The sequence below is a fragment of the Pseudochaenichthys georgianus genome, chromosome 8 (assembly GCF_902827115.2).
Source record: "Pseudochaenichthys georgianus chromosome 8, fPseGeo1.2, whole genome shotgun sequence".
In the NCBI taxonomy this organism is placed as follows: domain Eukaryota; kingdom Metazoa; phylum Chordata; class Actinopteri; order Perciformes; family Channichthyidae; genus Pseudochaenichthys; species Pseudochaenichthys georgianus.
Genome location: NC_047510.2, coordinates 34,538,824 through 34,560,732, shown reverse-complemented (window position 1 = coordinate 34,560,732; position 21,909 = coordinate 34,538,824). Strand labels below are relative to the sequence as shown.

The 21,909-nt window shown below is 43.3% G+C and overlaps 1 protein-coding gene across 1 annotated transcript in view; it reads right to left on the bottom strand.

The window, feature by feature from the left end:
* Positions 1-8,967: 8,967 nt before the first annotated feature.
* Positions 8,968-21,909, bottom strand: part of mast1b (microtubule associated serine/threonine kinase 1b) — a 92,776-nt gene continuing 79,834 nt past the window's right edge. Inside the window, exons 19-26 of the mRNA XM_034090136.2 lie at positions 19,468-19,628; positions 18,839-19,071; positions 18,140-18,364; positions 16,479-16,708; positions 14,927-15,049; positions 13,333-13,466; positions 12,932-13,122; positions 8,968-10,334 (exon numbers count right to left, since the gene is read on the bottom strand). Coding sequence (XP_033946027.2) covers positions 8,968-10,334; positions 12,932-13,122; positions 13,333-13,466; positions 14,927-15,049; positions 16,479-16,708; positions 18,140-18,364; positions 18,839-19,071; positions 19,468-19,628 — 2,664 coding nt within the window. The remainder of the gene's footprint in view (positions 10,335-12,931; positions 13,123-13,332; positions 13,467-14,926; positions 15,050-16,478; positions 16,709-18,139; positions 18,365-18,838; positions 19,072-19,467; positions 19,629-21,909) is intronic.

Below are 21,909 nucleotides of genomic sequence, written 5' to 3'. Positions count from 1 at the left end.
CTTTGTAGACTGCAGGGTAGCTGGTGGAGGTGCAGCTAGTCTGAAGTACTTTGTAGACTGCAGGGTAGCTGGTGGAGGTGCAGCTAGTCTGAAGTACTTTGTAGACTGCAGGGTAGCTGGTGAAGGTGCAGCTAGTCTGAAGTACTTTGTAGACTGCAGGGTAGCTGGTGAAGGTGCAGCTAGTCTGAAGTACTTTGTAGACTGCAGGGTAGCTGGTGGATTTACTCCAGGTGGAACTAAAGTCTGATTCAACACTTGATTAGATTTCACATCATTCATCCAGATCTGAGAAGTAACTAAAGGGATTAAATACATGTAGTGGAGTACAAGTACACCATGTACCTCTGAACCGTAGTGGAGTAGAAGTACAGAGTAGCATAGCATGGAAATACCCAACTACTATTCAGAGGTAAAGTATTGTTTTTTTAAAATTATATTAAGAAGCATACATCAAATATAAAACCAATCTAGTTGGGTATTTAAAATAAAACCTATATTGCTGTTAATCTAAAGAAAAGTCAGACAAAGGTTTGGGTTTCTCTGCATTTTATTACAGTTCTGCACTTTAGGCTTTTTTGCATTGCTTTTTTTCACAATGGTGGCTAATAAACATGAAGCAATGTAATAAACAACAACAGGCAGAGAGGGTTGCTGCAGTAAAAATAAACAACAACACAAAACAGCAAAATCACAGAAAGGGGTCACAGGGGGGAACACACACACACACACACACACTTCTCTAAATGCAAAATGTATAAACAACTCACTTCAGTAGTAAAGCAGAAAGTCACTAACTGATGACATGTGAAACATAATAAATAAAAAAAGTCTTATAAATAGAAAAATAAACCGGTAAATAACAATATTGTAAATAAAGTGCAATTCTTCTCACACACCAACACCTTGGGTAAATGTCTGGAAATATTGTAATAAATGAAACTGTTAAAGCTCAGGCTGCAACAAAACAATAATGCATTGTGTATTAAATGGAAACATTTCTTTCTTGTTACCTCAGGACATGTGGTGTAATGTGACGTGTATCCACAAGGTGGCGATCTATGTCCATCGTCCAATCGGAGCCTTGTGTCAGGATCATTTTTCTGTTATATTTAATTAAAAAAACAAGACGTAAAGGGCCCATGTCACGGCCATTTCCACTGATCATAATTCCACTAGAATACATTTAAATTGTGCAATTTTCCAAACTGGTTTCTCATACAGCATCAGTATGTGTATTCACTCTCTCTCTCTCCCCCCCCCCCTCGTTGCTGATACAGAGGCCCTTTCTCATTTCTCGAACTCCCCTCCTCGACTCCTATCCTCGATACTTAGTCCCGCCCACAGGAGATGCGAGCGGAGGAGCCGAGGAGGACCGTGGAGGACCCATCAGTGTATCCTCGGTTATAGCTCCTCCAGAGAGGCTCCTCGACGCTCGATCCTCGAAGTGCATTTAGAGAAATTAGATGTCCTTCAACATGGCGCGCTGAAATTCATTTCCGGGTCATTACCGGAGGACCGAGGAGTCGAGGAGGGGGATTTGATGAAATGAGAAAGGGCCAGAGAGAACAAGCGAAACTCATCCTGAGCACACACACACTCACAGCCGAAGTCAAAGCAATAAATGTGGCTTGATATCGAGAAAGAAAAAGGTTTATAACGCTGTGAGTCAATGGGTCTGCGGAGAGCGTTCCTCCGCCATCACAACTCGTCTATCTCCAGCGTTCAGGGAGCTCTATGCAAGTCAATGGGACTCCCTGTGTGTGAGGGGCTCCGCGGATTGGTCCATTTGAGCCAATCCGGTCATTTGTTGTTGATGTGGGTTTTCACACGTCACAGAACCAGGAAGCAAACAATGGAGAAAGAAAAGTCCAACGAGGCGTTCTGGGGCAGCACACAGGTTGTGGCTCTGCAGACCGTTTACATTCAGAGCAGCCTTCATAGCACACGAGGGGACGGGTAATAACCGGAAAAGCATGACATGGGACCTTTAAGCTCTGAGATGCTCTCAATATACCTACTCCTCGCTCTGCTTTAACTGGAGGGTGCTCTGTTTTATGAAACTGGGCACTGTTGGATTGCATATTCTTATTATTATACATTAAACACAGAAAATAAACACTGGCACTTTCCTTCACGACACACACATCTGCATAAATAGCAAAAAGTGAATCTAGCCTACACTCTCCTCACTAACACACACTCACTTCCTAAAATATATAATTGCACATGTTTACTACGACGACACTTTGAGACTAAGATGTGTTTATTGCAACCCTTTTTCTTCTTCTTCTTCTTCACTGTAAACTCAGTAATCGGGGACGCTGAGGGTGTTTCTCAATGTCGAGGACGCTTCCTTGGTAGGACATGTCCCTCCGAGTCAGCAGGTCCTTCAGAAGCGAGGCAAGAATCCTTCCTAGCCTCGGAAAACAAAGAATGGTGGAACAGGCTAACAGGTGTGCGTCATATTCGAGGCCCCGCCTTAAATGGAGCGCGATTTCCGCCAAAGATTTGGGAAGTTGGTCCGTGCGCAAAGCATTGTGGGGATTTTAAGACCGCGGAGGATACACATGTGCAGCCTCGAAATTTCCCGCAACGAAGGACGTAGGCCTCCGTTGAATTCCAAGGATCCTGGACATTGGAACAGTCCTTCGGCGGCACTCGATGACGATGCTCTGGAGCATCCTTCCTCGACATTGAGAAACACCCCGGAAGGATGCTCCAGAGCCACCTTTTCAAGCATACTACGTCTTCGAGTTCCGCCGAAGGACTGTTCCAATGTCTAGGATGCTTGGAATTCTACCGAGGACTGAATCCTTCGTTGCGGGAATTTTCGAGGCTGCACATGTGTATCCTCCGCGGTCTTAAAATCCCCACAATGCTTTGCGCACGGACCAATTTCCCCAAATATTTGGCGGAAATCGCGCTCCATTTAAGGCGGGGCCTCGCACATGACGCACACCTGTTCCACAATTCTTGGTTTTTCCGAGGCTAGGAAGGATTCTTGCCTCGAAGGACCTGCTGACTCGGAGGGACATGTCCTACCAAGGAAGCCTCCTCGACATTGAGAAACACCCACTAAGACATTAGCATTGTTAGCTCGTTGCTAAGCGCCCCCTGTGCAAGTTTATCAAATCTTCCTCGTTCATTTTCACTTATATTCAGCCCTTAGTTCCATCGCTTCCATCTTTTGGTTTCTTGGTCCAGTTTACGTGATGAATTCCTTCCTACATCGAGACTCTGTGTGGTAACTCGACAACTTGTAAAGCGTTTCCACTTAATGTAATAACACCCACATTTTGTAAGAGATAGCAGCGCACCATCATTTGGACAAAATAAGAAATTGCGATTTTAAATATCATTAATAAGTGATCAACCTTTTGAGCGCAGTCTACTTTTTCCAAATGGCTTTATAATAAGTCTACCGATTTTAAAAGTCTCCTATTATCCTGTTCCTCATCAATATATCCAGAGCCTGTCTCTGATTGGCTGAAACACCAAACAGATCATTGCAGCATTACCCATAATCCCCTCTGTTTCAGCCCTGTTTCCAAAGTGCTGATTCTCTGTCTGTTACTTCAGATGAAAATAAGGAGGGGACACATGTTGATGTAGAAGAGACATGAAGAAGAGGGGACACATGTTGATGTAGAAGAGACATGAAGAAGAGGGGACACATGTTGATGGAGAAGAGACATGGAGAAGAGGGGACACATGTTGATGTAGAAGAGACATGAAGAAGAGGGGACACATGTTGATGTAGAAGAGACATGAAGAAGAGGGGACACATGTTGATGTAGAAGAGACATGGAGAAGAGGGGACACATGTTGATGTAGAAGAGACATGAAGAAGAGGGGACACATGTTGATGTAGAAGAGACATGAAGAAGAGGGGACACATGTTGATGTAGAAGAGACATGAAGAAGAGGGGACACGTGTTGATGTAGAAGAGACATGAAGAAGAGGGGACACATGTTGATGTAGAAGAGACATGAAGAAGAGGGGACACATGTTGATGTAGAAGAGCGAGCATGAAGAAGGGGACACATGTGATGTAGAAGACGTGAAGAAGAGGGGACACATGTTGATGTAGAGGAGACATGAAGAAGAGGGGACACATGTTGATGTAGAAGAGACGTGAAGAAGAGGGGACACATGTTGATGTAGAGGAGACATGAAGAAGAGGATTTTGCACAATAGGTGACCTTTAAGATGTCCATTATTTAACTACACAAGACGTGTCAGTAAATATAAGGGCTGCACAATATGGAAAAATAATGAAATATATTGGATATTTGAGGGAATTGCACATTTTGAAAACATTTTTCACATAAAAAATATATGAAAATACTCAAAGTGTGATTTGTACCAAATAAGGACGTTTTATTACGTTTTTACGAACATTATTTTATTTTAGTATTACTCTATAAAATGGAGTTTAATTGTGCCGCCCTTATATCCAACCGCACGGCAACATGTAAAACATTTCCCCACTGTTTAATTAAATATGAATAATTTAATATTCAGTGTTCATTTGAATGAAAATTTCATAAATCCTGCATTATGTAAACAACATCTACAATTATAGGTATATCTAAGGAGAAAAGTGATGCAGTCTGTAGGACTAAAGATACTAATATAATCAAATGTAAACGTTCAATCATAAAAATCCTTATACGTGAGAGTAACACACGCGTCACTTCCGGGCAAAAATGACGGCTCCGCCCACTTTTGGGGGAAACCAACAATAGAGTCTGTCTGCAGACTGCAGCAAGGAGGCGTTTCCTATAGGGGCGTTTCCTATAGGGGCGTTTCCTATAGGGGCGTTTCCTATAGTGAACGACGGGAGCCGGCTCTCGCCAGCGAACGAGACGTTTTTTGTTTTGTTTTTGCGGAGGGATCTAGATCGGCATGAAGGCACATTATGCGATGTGCAATGTGGACATTATCCCGCTTATTACACATGGCCACATTCTCAACAAAGTAACGACATGACTCCCAATAATAATTGAAATGCTTTTATGGATTTAGAAAAAGATTTTATTGATTTAAAAAATAGTTTTTTGTATTGATTTAAATTGACATGCATCCGCTAAGAAAAGTAGTCCGTTGTTACCGTTTGAACTAACGTAACAACGGCAGGAACTGCTTCGATAGTGTTTTTGAGGAGCTTTTTGATTACAGATTTGAAAACATCGTTGCTTGCTTTAAAAGTAGCACAATTCATTATGTCAAACCTTGAAAGATATCCCTGCCCTAATGCCAAAAGTAACTGGCAACTATGTCGCCGTAGCTATGATGCCTATGTCTGGACCGCTGCGTAAAAAGGAGGGTTTCTGACCCATTACTTCTCTTCCTACTTTTTGTCCCCCTCTTCTCCCCGCTGCAGCCTAGCAGTTGATCTCAAAGCACGCTCCCCTCTCCTGCAGGGAGAAAAACTATATTTATATACTTTATATAGGTTGATACAGTAGCCCCTTTTTTTAAATAGTTTTTATAGGTGTTGCCATCTGTTTTGTGCAGCGTGGTTCTACAAGCAAGTTAATGCATTAATTGGGTGGTATCAGAGAGTTACACGGGTCTGTAAATGCAATGAAAACAATTGGCCACAGCAAATAATTTATATTAAACATGTACTTTTTACTTTTGAATACTTTAGTACAAAGGATGTCTTGAATAATTTAAGTAATATATGTGTGTACACATATAAATCATTAGTCAAAACAGCGCTACATTTGATTTAATTAAAAGGTATAATATGTGGTAAACTGAAGAGCCCTTTGGGAGCCGTAAGAGCCGGCTCTTCTTGGTGAGCCAAATGATCCGGCTCAGCAAGAAGAGCCGGAATTCCCATCACTAGAACAATGACTTCTTCTGCGAGGATTTATAAAAGCAGCTGGATAAAAAAAGTTAGGAAACGCCCCTATAGGAAACGCCTCCTTGCTGCGGTCTGCAGACAGACCCATCTCGAAACCAAAGCCGTCAGTTGAACGGCGGTCGATACAAATTCTGAAGTTTTTGCCAATCCGATCAGAAATGTAAGAAAACCGTGGTTTGTCTGATCTTCAAAGAACCCGGTTACGATGGCCAGACAGGCTAACGATTACATTCAATCTTTTGGAAACCGACGATCAGGCTTGATGTATGGTTACATTAAAATCAGTAGGCGATCGATGTCCACAGATGAGAGTAACATCTAGTCACTTTACGGCCCCGCCCCCTTTTGGGGAAACAGCGCTGTCACCTGAACGGCCATCGAGCCTGAAGCCACAGAGCTCTTCTGTTGCCGTCCTTTCTTCTTAGAGGAAGTCCAGAAACACTGACCTCTGGATCTGTTTTAATGTTTGAGGAGCAATAAACGACACACAGCTTGTTGCCATGATACAACTATTATGTCCCGCCTCGCTCATGAGAGAAACAGCTGGAGAAATTACAGCCTCGCCTACTGATTTTAATTCAACCATATATCGAGCCCGATCGTCGATTTCAAATGATTGAATGTAATCGTTTGCCTGTCTGGCCATCGTAACCGGGCTCTTTGAAGATCAGACAATCCACGGTTTGCAAACATTTCTGATCGGATTGGCAAAAACTTCAGAATTTGCATCGACCGCGGTTCAACTGACATGACGGGGACGGGGCCGTAATTTTCACCCGGAAGTGACGTCGGTGTTACTCTCATCTTAATCTTTATTTTATGTATATCATATATACTAATACTAATATATATATCAATACTTATCACTGGGTGCCTAAAAAAATACATTGAGTGTCACTTAATTCCTTAACTTTAAGATTAAGGAATCTATTTTGGTGTGTTTTTACATCTCCTGCATAAAACAACTTAAATATATAAGAATGTATTAGAAAATGGCGGGGGGGGGGGGGAAATGCATTATATTGAATTTAGCTGTAAATAAAGCGGTTTATTCGAAAATGCGGGTGTTATTATGGAGTCAGCTAATGTAATAAAGAAAAAAGCTTAACATGTTGTCAAGTTATTCATTACAGAGCCTAAACTCTTTTAAAAACAGTGTGTTGTTCCTTTAAAATCTGGACTAAATGAATGAAACGTGATAAATGCCTTCGGTTAATAACGTAACCGGCTAACAGTTTGAAGAGTTGTTCACAGTGTTCTCCACCTGAAGGTCTGCTTTTTCTTTTTAAATATTCCATCGTTTTCCATGTACAGTGTCAGACATGCATCGAGACGTATGCATTGTTTCCTCTATATATATTTAAACGACACATTAACACACACAGGCCTACAGTAGGATCCAACATGGCCGACGCTTCTTCACGAGTCGGCTATTTGGTTTTCAGGCGTTTCTGTTTCTCCGCCTCCACTCAGAGTTAATTGATATGTCAGAGTGATGCTACAGTAGAAGGCACTATGGAGGGGATCTGCCTCAATGCTGTGTGTGTGAACAGAGGTACCACGTCGACAGCAGGAGAGACGTGAGCCAATCAGTGCTTAGATACAAGTAGGGACTCTACTTTAAAGAGTCCTCTCCTGCTGATGTTCAGGTGTATATCAGTATGTAGTGTCTCTACTTTAAAGAGTCCTCTCCTGCTGATGTTCAGGTGTATATCAGTATGTAGTGTCTCTACTTTAAAGAGTCCTCTCCTGCTGATGTTCAGGTGTAGATCAGTATGTAGTGTCTCTACTTTAAAGAGTCCTCTCCTGCTGATGTTCAGGTGTATATCAGTATGTAGTGTCTCTACTTTAAAGAGTCCTCTCCTGCTGATGTTCAGGTGTATATCAGTATGTAGTGTCTCTACTTTAAAGAGTCCTCTCCTGCTGATCTTCAGGTGTATATCAGTATGTAGTGTCTCCTCTTTAAAGAGTCCTCTCCTGCTGATGTTCAGGTGTATATCAGTATGTAGTGTTTCTACTTTAAAGAGTCCTCTCCTGCTGATGTTCAGGTGTATATCAGTATGTAGTGTCTCTACTTTAAAGAGTCCTCTCCTGCTGATGTTCAGGTGTAGATCAGTATGTAGTGTCTCTACTTTAAAGAGTCCTCTCCTGCTGATGTTCAGGTGTAGATCAGTATGTAGTGTCTCTACTTTAAAGAGTCCTCTCCTGCTGATGTTCAGGTGTATATCAGTATGTAGTGTCTCTACTTTAAAGAGTCCTCTCCTGCTGATGTTCAGGTGTATATCAGTATGTAGTGTCTCTACTTTAAAGAGTCCTCTCCTGCTGATCTTCAGGTGTATATCAGTATGTAGCGTCTCTACTTTAAAGAGTCCTCTCCTGCTGATGTTCAGGTGTATATCAGTATGTAGTGTCTCTACTTTAAAGAGTCCTCTCCTGCTGATGTTCAGGTGTATATCAGTATGTAGTGTCTCTACTTTAAAGAGTCCTCTCCTGCTGATGTTCAGGTGTATATCAGTATGTAGTGTCTCTACTTTAAAGAGTCCTCTCCTGCTGATGTTCAGGTGTATATCAGTATGTAGTGTCTCTACTTTAAAGAGTCCTCTCCTGCTGATGTTCAGGTGTATATCAGTATGTAGTGTCTCTACTTTAAAGAGTCCTCTCCTGCTGATCTTCAGGTGTATATCAGTATGTAGCGTCTCTACTTTAAAGAGTCCTCTCCTGCTGATGTTCAGGTGTATATCAGTATGTAGTGTCTCTACTTTAAAGAGTCCTCTCCTGCTGATGTTCAGGTGTATATCAGTATGTAGTGTCTCTACTTTAAAGAGTCCTCTCCTGCTGATGTTCAGGTGTATATCAGTATGTAGTGTCTCTACTTTAAAGAGTCCTCTCCTGCTGATGTTCAGTTATAATTTAAATCCTCAATGAAGGTTTTCTACTTTTAATGGATTTTATTTACAGTGTAGTCAACATTAAACGATACCTTGTTGTTCGTGAACATGCAGATCTGTTTCACGCGAGTTGGCACGTCGTCTCTCCGCTCACACAAACCCCATTGCTCAGATCTGCCTCCATATATGGGCGTCTCCTTTCATCACGAGTGATGTTTGGAGCTGCGAATGTTTCCTCTGTCGGCCATGTTCACAGACGCCGGCCCCCCCCTTCGCCCCCCCGCAGACGCCCCCTCTGCCTTCCCCACGTTCCCCTTCTTCTCCTCGTTCGTCTTCATCACGGTATCTTTCCCTCTCGCCCCCTCCGGCGCCCCCCCCTTCAGCACGGTTTTGGCCACGGTGGTGAGCTGAGTGACGAAACTGACTTTCTCGCCGGGAGACATGGGGCGGGGTTTATTAGAGGAGGGCGAGGAGGGGGAGGTGGGGTTCTCCTCCAGGACCTCCAGGTGCGCCCTCTCCTCCTTGCCCCCCCGGTAGCTGTTGGACACTTTGGATCTGAGAGGAGCCTGGGTGGGAATCGGTGGAGCGGGTGCTTTCGTTTTGACCGTTTCCGCAGCTTTTTCGCCGCTTTCTGAGCCTTTGGGCAGCTTCGGTTGCTCGGCAACGTTCCCTTTCTCCTCCTGAGCTTCAGCCGCAGCTCCACTGGCTGTCGGCTGCTTACTGTCTTGTTGCTGCGCACCTTTTGAAGTTGCATTCTTCTCATCCCTACCCTTGGAGTCCGCCGACTCAGCACTTTTCGGGTTCTGCTTCTCCTCCGCAGCTGGCTTTGACTTTTCCGCCGCGTCACTTTTCTTCAACACCTCGGCGGTTGATATTTTACTCACAACACTCTCCCTAGTGTCTCTCGACGGGATGAGAGTGTCCCGACTCAGCGGAGACTCCTGCCTCCCCATCCTCCTGATGGGCTTCGGCCCTCCGCTCTCCATGGGAGGAGAAGGTGAGGAAGACGATGAAGGTGAAGGTGGAGCTGGTCCGTTCTCTCCCTCCATTTCTAGCAGACTCTGCAGGCTGTGCTCGCAGTGAAAAGAGTCCCTTCTGTAGTCGCCGTGCGCCACCTCCAGGCTGTGCTTACGCAACGAAACCCCGCCCGTAAGAGGGGAAGGCGAGGATGACGACGAGGAGGAGGAAGGTAGAATCGCCCCGAGTTTTTCCGCCGATTGCACCCGCTGCAGGAGAGGGGATCGCGGCGGCTCGGCGCTTTTCGGTCGAGGGCGAGAAACGGGAGGGGAGGAGTGAAGTTTTGCGGGAAAAGTCTGCGTTGTGTTGGAGCTCCCCACCGTGTGGCCAGAGAGGGGGGGGGGGGGGGAGGTGGTGGGGGAGGGCGTGTGAGCCAGGGGGGAGAGAGGGATGTTCCCAGCTGATTTACAGCGAGCGGAGCGGTACTGGCGGTGCAGCTTAGGGGAGAGGCCGTGCAGCGAGCTGGGTCTCATGTGGTGGGAGGAGGAGGCGGCGGCGGCGGCGGGGGAGTTGGGGGTGCTGGAGGCCGGAGAGCTGCTCTGAGAGGAGGTGCCTGCGGGGGGAGAGAGGGAATAACGGTTATACAATAATAATCACTTCCTGTCATAGAGAAAAAAGGACTTTGCTGCATTGAACAACATGCTTTTATATACCTCGATAAACCTCTATACACACATTCAAACACACATACATCGACTTACCTCTAAACAACTAAATATACCTTCATATATAACTTTATATACACATTCATACACACTTTTGTACCTGTAAATACCCCTGTATAACTTCTTTGTATATCTCTATATGTCATGATATACCTCTATTTATAAAACGGACAAGTCAAATCAAGCAATCTGATTGGTTCTTAGCCGTGATATACTGAGCGTATACCACGGGTAGAATTGTAAGTTACTTTTCACAACAAGTCAGTATCCCTCCGCGTCTGAGAAAAACAGTATACCGTTAGGCTGAAAAGCAAACTGCAGGCAGTTTGCTTTTCATACTGGAACAAGAAAGCAGCGGAGAAGTAACGGGGCAGAAACCCTCCTTTTTACGCAGCGGCCAGACATACACATCAAACGGCAAAACATATTCAGTGTGCAGTTCCTTTGGCATTAGGGCAGGGATATCTAGATACTTTCCAAGGTCTGACATCATGAATTGAGCTACTTTTAAAGCAAGCAACGATGTTTTCAAATCTGTAATCAAAGAGGTCCGCAAAAATACTATCGGCCAATCAGATTGCTTGATTTGACTTGTCAGTTTTATAAATATATTTACATTTCTTCTGTTACGAAACAAACTTACAAAGCATAAAATGGAAACATTTAAGATTAACTTCGACCTCCGGGGGTCTTACTATGGAGGAGTGGATCGAGCAGTGCCTATCTCCAGAAAAAAAAGCACCTAAACGACGACATGCAGAGCTACGTGAAGAGCAGGTAGACCAGCTGGAGAAGTAGCACCATTCAAAAGCTTTCTGATGCGGGTCTTGAAACAAAGCAGAGAAAGTATGACCGTTAGTGGCCACAGGTGCGAAAGCTCTCTCCAGAGCTACTGGAAGCCAAATCTCGGGGACCGGAGAAAGTGGAGCAATATTCTCACCACGCCAAGCAACAGCCTAGAACAACCTCAACAAGTAACCACGTAAGCCATGCTACTGATGCTGGACAGGTTTTCAGTGGGTGCAACATACAAATGAATGTAAATAAATAGCCAAATAATGGATCAACGCTCTCTGTCTAATATGTTCGCTAGCTGTTAGTGTTGTTGCATAGCAACCACCTCGCACTATGTTTCGCGCAGAAGGCAACGGAGGGAATATTTTATTTGGAACATCATTATTTACTAATAAAAACTATTTAAATTAGAGTGTGTATTTTTTTTTCATATTGCCACACTTGATAACCGTTTTATAAAAGCAATAGCTCACTTCAGGCCGTGATATATGCTCATTATATCACAGCTAAGGGGGTTGTCGACCCTCCGCTTCGCGTCGGGCCGAACCACGCCCCTTAGCTGTGATATAATGAGCATATACCACGGCCTGTCGTGAGCTATTGCTTAAATATCTTTATTCTATACATTTCAAAGTCCCGGCTGAATAGTAGCAATTCCGCTCAAATATTATCTGTGTTTATTTTTTAGCTACCAAAATGTTGATGGTGAGGCTATATAAAGCATGACGTCAATACATAATAAATACAATTAAAAAAATGCCGTCAACAGACAAAGAAATATATATATTTACATTCAACAGATTTTCATTGGCTAACAGAAACACCGGCCTGCTGTACTGTGCCGTGACTGGATGTGCTCTGAACTTAACTTAAGTAAGGACGTGTGTGTTTGGTAGACTACTTCTTTGCCAATGCTTTTTGGCAAGACTCCATCCCACAGATGCTTGTTCCTTTTTAAGGTATAAGAAAACAGGCGTTCCAACGGTAAAAGATTCATCGCCAAGAAGCATTGTTACAAGAAAGGAATCCAGATCCAGCACCAGACACGTGTTGTACGCTGCGATGGACAGTCTTGCACTAATGTACATTCTCAAAGATATAGAAGTGACTGTTATTTTGTAAATATTGATTGTTGTGCTTTGATTTAGGTCTTAATGTGTGCATATGTACCTAAATACACACAATCAATGTTGATTGTGTGTATATATATATATACAACTTTCTTAGTCAGTTACTCAAATGAGTACCAGGAGACAATGTTTGGTACTCAGGGCTGCCCATGGAGGGTTAGTGTTCAGCCCCTCTGTTTCGCGAACGTCGTCGTCGACGGGGGGGGGTGTGTCGGTGGGGGTGTGGTATTGAACGTCGACGGGAGGGGCGGGCGCTAGTGGAGCACGCGCGTTGAACTCGCGCCGGTAGTTGTGGCACAGTTCCGTACACCGACGTTACCAGCAGCCCCGTCTGTGCGCACGGCGACCGGCTCTGTCGTCCAGTGGAAATGCTTCACAAGTCCGGCGGTACGCAAATACGCTTAGTGAGACAAGTGACAGTTATGTGCTCCCCTGTATATACATATTTGTATACATATTTTTATATATATTTGTATTTTTTGTATTCGGGATTGTGGGAAATGGTATTTCGATCTCTGTCTGTACACACATTGACAATAAAGTTGAGTTTGAGTACTGACCCAGGTAGGGGGGTTCGGTGAGGTTGGAGCGGTAGCTCTGGGTGGGGGACCGGGCGGAGAGGCTGTGGGTCGGGGAGCCGGGCAGACTGTCTCCAGAGGACAGAGAGCGGTTCAGAGAGGAGAGGCTGCGGCTGGTGTGGAGCAGGTTCGACTGCTTGGTGATCTTCCTGAACAGAGAGCTGCGCTTCTTCCTGAGAGACAGATAGGATTTGTTGAGAGGAGTTAAGGTATGAAAGATTACAATAATCAAACTGAAAATAATTAACTAAAATCAAGTACATTTAAAAAAAATAAAATGAGAATAATAAATTGGCAAATAAAATAAAAACATAAAAATAAATATATTAAAATAATAAATGAGACAATTATGTATTCTAATAAAAAGCATTGCAGTAGCGCACTCTTGCCCCTCCTTGGCTCCCGTCCTCTTGCTTCGCCGCGCCATCTTGGATTTATAGCTGGACTTGCGAGCAGGACCCACTTTGATGGAGGTGTTCTCGAATGGAGTCGTTGTTACCGTCACCTTGCTTCCACTCTGCAGGTTACACACAAATGAACCACGTCATTTTATCAGGACCGTTCATTTCAGCCGTCTTGTAAAAATCATTCAATGCAGATATGGCAAAAGTACTCGCATCCTTTCCTCAAGTAGAAGTACAGATACTCGTGTTTTAAAATACTCTGGTGAAAGTAGAAGTACTGACTAAACTTCTTTACTCAAGTGAAAGTAAAGAGGCTTTGAAGTGTACTTCAGTAAAAAGTACCCATAACTACCAGCTGCTTTAAAGAGTACCTGACCTCCCTTTATATGAATAGAACAATAATGTCATTGTTAGCTAATGAATGTTTCCATGCTGAACAACGGCAACATGACAACGTTTCCATTGGTCCCTCTTCTTTAGAGAAGACCAGGAAGTGATGGATACACGGATCGTGTTCCAACCAATAGGCACGCAGTGACTCTAAAGAATAATGACCACGCACCAACACACATTCAGACTAAAGGAACCAGCTGTTTGGGAAATGAGAGAAGTAGAAAGTACAGGTATTTGAGTTCAACATGTAAGAAGTAGAAAGTACAGGTATTTGTGTTCAACATGTGAGAAGTAGAAAGTACAGGTACTTGGGTTCAACTTGTAAGAAGTAGAAAGTACAGGTATTTGTGTTCAACATGTAAGAAGTAGAAAGTACAGGTATTTGAGTTCAACATGTAAGAAGTAGAAAGTACAGGTATTTGAGTTCAACATGTAAGAAGTAGAAAGTACAGGTATTTGTGTTCAACATGAGAGAAGTAGAAAGTACAGGTATTTGTGTTCAACATGTAAGAAGTAGAAAGTACAGGTATTTGTGTTCAACATGTGAGAAGTAGAAAGTACAGGTACTTGGGTTCAACTTGTAAGAAGTAGAAAGTACAGGTATTTGTGTTCAACATGTAAGAAGTAGAAAGTACAGGTATTTGAGTTCAACATGTAAGAAGTAGAAAGTACAGGTATTTGGGTTCAACATGTAAGAAGTAGAAAGTACAGGTATTTGGGTTCAACATGTAAGAAGTAGAAAGTACAGGTATGTGTGTTCAACATGTAAGAAGTAGAAAGTACAGGTATTTGAGTTCAACATGTAAGAAGTAGAAAGTACAGGTATTTGAGTTCAACATGTAAGAAGTAGAAAGTACAGGTATTTGGGTTCAACATGTAAGAAGTAGAAAGTACATGTATATTGTGTTCAACATGTAAGAAGTAGAAAGTACAGGTATTTGTGTTCAACATGTAAGAAGTAGAAAGTACAGGTATTTGTGTTCAACATGTAAGAAGTAGAAAGTACAGGTATTTGGGTTCAAAATGTAAGAAGTCAAAGTAAAAAGTCGTCAGAAAAATAAGTAGTCGAGTAAAGTACTGATACCAGAAATATGTACTTAAGTACAGTAACAAAGTATTTGTACTCCACTACTTCCCACCTCTGATTTAAGTAGATAAGGATTAGATGTGTGTTCCTCACCTTCAGGATGAGCTCCACCACCTCCGTGTGGACCAGACCGTGGACTGACTCTCCGTTCACATGAGTGATCAGATCACCGGCGCTGAGTCCAGCTTCCTGAGCCGGACCTCCGTCTTCAACATGCTGTGGTTAGAACAAAAGGACTTCATGAAACACATTTACACACTTACCAGAAATGCATTTTATCTAATGGGGCTGGTGAGACAAAGAGAAACATATATTAACTCTGGAAGAAACATCTCAGCTCTGCATTGGATACTACTAATTAATTGGAATTTCATCAAAATCCCAATATGGACTAGTGCCTTTATGCAAATCGCAGTATGCACATATTCAAGGCAAAATATGTGAAGATATTTGAATGAAGTATTGTGGAGTTGTAGAGAAATCCTGGTATTCTACAACCTAAATAAAATAAGTTATATAAGTTATTTTTTCCAAATGATGCAGCCCAACGTAGTATTTTGCTGATAACTAAATACAAACTATGAAATCAATTACCTATGGTGTTCCACAGGGCTTTATACTCGGTCCGCTCAGTTTTTATAAATCATACAGGCTTCTGCTCAGCCATATATTAAAACTAGGGCTGTCAAGTTACCGCGTTAATAACGCAAAAAATACCATCAAGCACACTGCTGATGCCGACAGCCCCGCTCCTGCCGCCCGCTTGCGGCAGACCACACTTGAAAGTGTGCGGGGGAGACGCCTGGACACGTCTACGAGCAGCAAACTTTAATGTTCAGAGGTTGTTGTGTTTAATATTCATGAGAATATACAAACATTTGCATAAAGCATATTTGTCCACTCATATGTTGATAAGAGTATTCAAAACTTGAAAAATATCCCTCTAAGGTACATTTAGAACAGATACAAAATGTGCGATTAACTATGGACAATCATGCGATTAATCGCGATTAAATATTTTAATCGACTGACAGCCCTAATTACAACACTGTGTTTCAAAGCTCTGCAGATACTGCTAGTGCCTAATGACCCAATGGCTGTTGCTGTTTAAGAAACCACATTCAAAATCCTAAAGTTGAAATGTCTACACAGTTAAAGTATTTAAAATGAAATGAGAATAAAGATCTAATGTTGATGTTAATTTTAAAACAGACAAAAATGGACAACTATGTCAGTACAGTAGGATTGCATTTATCCACTGGAAATAATATGTAAATACATTAAGTATGTATATTACTGAATGTTTGCTCTTGCTGTATAAAGAGTGTGGGCAGCGCTCTCGGGGTGGGCGCCCTCTCAGCCCTGGTCTGGCGGAAACACTGAATGTGGGGAAACCTTTTCTCATGCTACTAATGCTAATACTAATACTAATGCTACTAATCTCACTCTGCATCAAGCTGAATATTTTTCTGAGTCAAGCTAGCATTCCTCCTGCTTGTCTCCAAATTGAAAGCCTACCAAAAGTGACTTTACATTCTAACAAACCTGTTTTTCATCGGTCTGCCCTCCCAAAACCCTGCTTCCCTCACACATTTAGCTGTATATGTATACATAAAGTTGATGATGGCTCCTCCTCCTCTCTTACCCAGACCATGTGATGCACGCTGAACACGTCGCTGTCTCCCATGTAAACTCTGATGGCTCTCAGGGTGAAGCCGTACTTCTTCCCCGCACGGTGGATGATGATGGGGGAGTGCTGCACGTTCACCATGGGGGAGTAATCTCTGCTGGGGGAGGAGTCTCGGGAGGAGGGGTTTGAGGAGAGGGAGCGAGGAGACATGGGGCTCGCTAAGGGGGAGGGGACGTGCGGCTCCACTGAGGAGAGAGAGGGAGGGAGATCAGTTTAGATCACAGGATTTATTTCTAAAAAGGGAAGGGGTATTCTGTCCCCTCCTTAAATAACTTTGGCTAAATTGACTGTGAAGGCCTTTTTTCATAATTGTGGCTCGGTAGCAGTCATATGTTATGCGATATATTTTGCCTAATATTTATAGAACAAACACAATACAAATAGAATTGCAAAGCGTTCCAACAGTGAATACATTGTGAATAAAATACATACAAACGTTGGCCATTTCTTTTTTTTTAATGACTGCAAACTTTGATGGCATGTTTCTTATTATCAAGGCTCGGTAGCAGTCATTATGTTTTGTGAAATAATTGGCTTAATATTGTGAGAACAAAACTATAGAGATATAGTTGAACACAAATAATATTTTGTGTTTTTGGAGTCAATTTGGATGATTTAGATTAGATTTATTTCATTTTTTGTCACAGTATGTGTTATTAGGCATTGCACATGAACTAAAAATCTAATACAAATAGTAAGAAAATCTAATAAAAAATAAACAGTTCATATATACATATCAACAGTAGAAAGATATATAGCTATAGACCAGTGTTTCTCAAACTTGTTCACCACCTAACTCCACAAATATTCAAAAACACATCGTTTATTGCAAATCGCCTGAAAATGGTACAAACAAGTGGCAACATGTGTGATGAAGGTGTTGCGCTGGGCTTTATCATGCAATCGAAAGTGAAACTTAAGCTCGCTCCATTGCGGAGATATTCCCGCGAGAGTGCGGAAAACTTTAATTAATTAATTAATTTCAAATGTGAAATGTTACCAATATACTCACGGACCACTAGGGGGCGCTCACACTTTGAGAAGCACTGCTATAGACTATCTAAAGACTACACATAGACAGAATAAGTTAGGATTCTCTAAAATAGATCAATCTACTGCTACAAATATATATTTATAATAGAATACAATATAAAACTGTGCTAAGCAGTTGCAGTTTTGTAAAAAATAATTTTAAAATGTAAATGCAGTGAGGGAGGGTTTGTACAGTATGTGCAAAATGTTCAGGGTTATTCGAAGCAGAGGTTGCGCTAGACTTTTTCACTGCCCGTAATTTTGACGGACAGGATCGTAAAACGTCAGTATTCAGTATTACCCGTCGGCCTTTACACTCTGGGGGGGGGGGGGGGCACGCTCGTGAACTGTTAGCGCTGTGTTATGCATGCCCACTGCACCTCGCGGGAGTGCGCACAGCGTAAAGCCAAAACTCAGACGTTTCAATGATCTGTACGGCTAAGTTGGGTTTGGAAACGGTATCATTTCCTTTCAGATTTTTCCGTCATTGTTAAAAATAATTCGTCATAGACGGAAAGTATTGGGTTAACGCGACCTCTGATTGGAAGAGTCATTTCAATAGAGCGTGTGTATGTAATGCTAACCTGCAGGAATGATGACGGACAGAGCCGTAGCAGAAGCAGATTTGATGACTTTAGCTCCCGGCCGTGAGCTGTTTTTCTCTCCCTCAGAGAGCTGGTGGTGTCGGACCCTCCTCAGCACCAGGTCAGTGGCGGCCCCTCGAGGCCCCTGAGGGTCCGGGAGACCCAGAGCAGGAGCATTACTGCCTGGGAGAGGCTGCGGAGCTTCAGCAGGTCTCAGAACCTTATCTGAGAGGTACAGTGAGAAATAAAACCCAACGATGAATCACTCTCGATATGAAATGTGATCGAATACAGGTTTAAAACGTCCAACCCGATCTGACCTGATCACATCCTCCTCTCTCGATATTATACTTTTTGAGATTGAGTATGGGTTTGAATACTCTACATTCAGAATTTTAACATGAAAGTTTCACATCCTAAGAACTGATCTCAGGTCTACAGGTTTGAAACTTAAATCTTGATCTGAGTCTTTTATTAGGGAGCCTCCTCCCTTCTCTGTGCGATTTGACTTTTACTGAGATGTAGATGTTTGAATACGCTCAATTCAAAATGTCAACACGACAGAATTTCACATCCTCCAGAAATACAAAAAACAAATAATGCAAAAAGAATGAACCGATGTGAAAAAAATATATGAAAAATGGTTGTCATCCAATAATATTACATGCCCACTCAAACAAACCAATCTCCATCACCCACCGACTGCCGCTGTGAGCCCGTTGCTGTCTTTAAGCACTGATCTCAGGTCTCCCTCCAGAGAGGCCCCTCTGTTCTTCAGAGAGAGTCTGCTGGGCGCCGGCAGCTCAGAGTCCGTCTCCAGAGGCGAGGCCAGGCGGTGGGAGTCCATCAGAGCGGAGAAACGCCTCCGAGCCCCTGAGGGGGGGCTGGAGTCGCTCTCATAGAAGGACGACTCGGAGCAGGACAGACGCTTCCTGAGGAACACGAGGTGGAGAAAGTACTCGGATTAAAGTATTAATACCAAACTGTAGAAATACTTTGATAGGATAGATGCTTCCTGAGAAAAACAGACGTACTTAGGTATAAGTATTTGATATTAAAGACATCTGACAGGATAGACTGCTCAATTAACTCGATAAATAAATGGCAGCTTCTCTTTGACATGAGTATAGTGGTACGTGTATTTAACATAGAAAACTATATATTATATTTGCATTGGGCTGGTCCCACAATTTCCAGTGTTACGACTCCACCGTCCGCATACCCATAATGCAATACTTTGCATCGGGGCCGAGAGGAGTTGAGACACTCTCACATCTCAGGGCTGCCCGAGTCTTTATCAGACTCATCTCCTCTCAACGTGCACTCACATCTCCGGGGAGCCGGTCCTCCAGCTCTTGTCTCGCAGCGTCAGGCTGCCCAGACTCTCTCTCTTGGCCACTCGCTCCTCTCGGGGAACTTTGTGTTCTCGCAGCGTCACCCCGGGGTGCTTCTGCTCCAGCTGAGACAGGTGCTCCATGCTGCTGTACACCTGCAGCACACACAACCACACACACACACACACACACACACACACACACACACACACACACACACACACACACACACACACACACACACACACACACACACACACACACACACACACACACACACACACACACACACACACACACTGAGGGGTTACTCAAAACGTTCTGTTATCTCGTGGCAACACTTCTGATCAGGGTCCCTCGGTTCAATGAAGTCAGACTGAAGCATCCTTTGTGCTCCAGTCGACCCTCTCAGTAAATACAGAGCTGAATGCAGATCAAATGGTGAATGGACTGTACGGTGGCCCTGAAGTGCAAAACACCACAGCATTTCAGAAAACACCGCAGCATTTCAGATTGGACGGAAAGGGTATTCCTTTAGGGGGAACACTTCTTGTTTGTGATTGGACAGAGCCAGCCAGAGAAGCACTGCTGTGATTGGTTGTTTTTGCTGCCAGTCAAGAAATGACGCTTCGTGATTAGCCCAACACATCAGCCGTTAGCTGTTAGCACTCAGAGCTCACAGCTCCTCATATCTGTTCAGAAACTGGACACAAGTTAAACAAGTACAAACCACAGACTGCTTGTGTCATGGAGAATACAGTCGCTGCTTTATTTATGTCTGTATGACGTTGTTGTGAGTGTGGACGGAGCAGCTACAGGTTAGTTTAGCCTGATGGATCCAATTCCGATTTACATGGAGATACGGCCCGCCCCCTCTCCAGCGTCTTGTTTGAATGACAGGAGTAAATACAGAATTAATGCTTTATTAACTCATGGTTTGTAAGGGGCTTATCTCCATGTAAATACTATGGTAGACCGCCCAATATTCGCATCGCTCTAATCGCTCGAGTTTCACCGCGGCTCTCAGCTGTGTTTGCTCCTGTCAATGCTGTCATTCAAACAAGAGGCGCTGGAGAGGGGACGGGGCGTATCTCCATGTAAATCCTACAACAAAATGAACATATTTGACCGTGATTTAATTGTAATACACGTTTCAAAGTGATGCCGAAGTAACTACATACTGATAGCAGTTAGTAAAAACCATGAATTAACGCTTTGACAAGTCTGCAGACAAGACGGCAGGCGAAAAGCTTTTAAAATGCGTGTTTTCTGAATCGGATTCATCAGGCTAAACTAACCTGTAGCTGCTCCGTCCACACTCACAACAACATCATACAGACATAAATAAAGCAGCGACTGTATTCGCCATGACACAGACAGTCTGTGGATTGTACATGTTTAACTTTTGTCCAGTTTCTGAACAGATATGAGGAGCTGTGAGCTCTGAGTGTGTGCTAACGGCTGATGTGTTGGGACCGTACCTTGTGGGACCATGGTTGGGACATATTTGGCTGTCGGGTGTTGACCAATCACAAAGCGTCATTTCTTGACTGGCAGCAAAAACAACCAATCACAGCAGTGCTTCTCTGGCTGGCTCTGTCCAATCACAAACAAGAAGTGTTCTCCCTAAAGGAATACCCTTTCCGTCCAATCTGAAATGCTGTGGTGTCTTGCACTTCAGGGCCACCGTAGGACTGTACTTATATAGCGCTTTATCCAGTCTTTACGATCCCTCAAAGCGCTTTACATATACATGTCATCCACCCGTTCACACCCATTCACACAGAGCACCTTACTCTAGGACAGGGGTGTCAAACTCAATTTCATCGCGGGCCACATTAGAATCATGGTTGCACTCAAAGGGCCGGTGGTACCTTTAAGACTATATAAATAAATATATATAGATAATAAATATAAAATAATGTATTTAACGTCTGAAAGCAGAAGTCAACGGAAAATCATTGCAAGTCTCTTCATTGCGTATGTCACAAAATGAGATGCATTGTGGGACATGTAGTTTATGGGCAACGTTCTCCTGTAAAGCGGCACGTAACATTATAATAAACTTATTATATTCTTTGCAAGCTCTTGTGGGGCCACATAAAATGAAGTGGCGGGCCGGATTTGGCCCCCGGGCCTTGAGTTTGACACCCCTGCTCTAGGACCTAACATTCACACCCCGTTGGCCATCGGGAGCAGCTCAGGGTTAAGTATCTTGCCCAAGGACACATCGACATGTTGACAGCACGGGCTGGGATCGCAGCCAAAAGCACGCTGAAGGCTCTTTGAGCAGCTTTTCTCTCACTGATCGTGCCGTTATGCTAAATGTTTGTCTTGATATGTGTCTGTTGATGTCACACATGGAGCTGCTGTGACGCTTGGAGCATGTCAGACTTGATCTGAACATTAAAGTGTTATCGTATCGTCCCTGTCGAT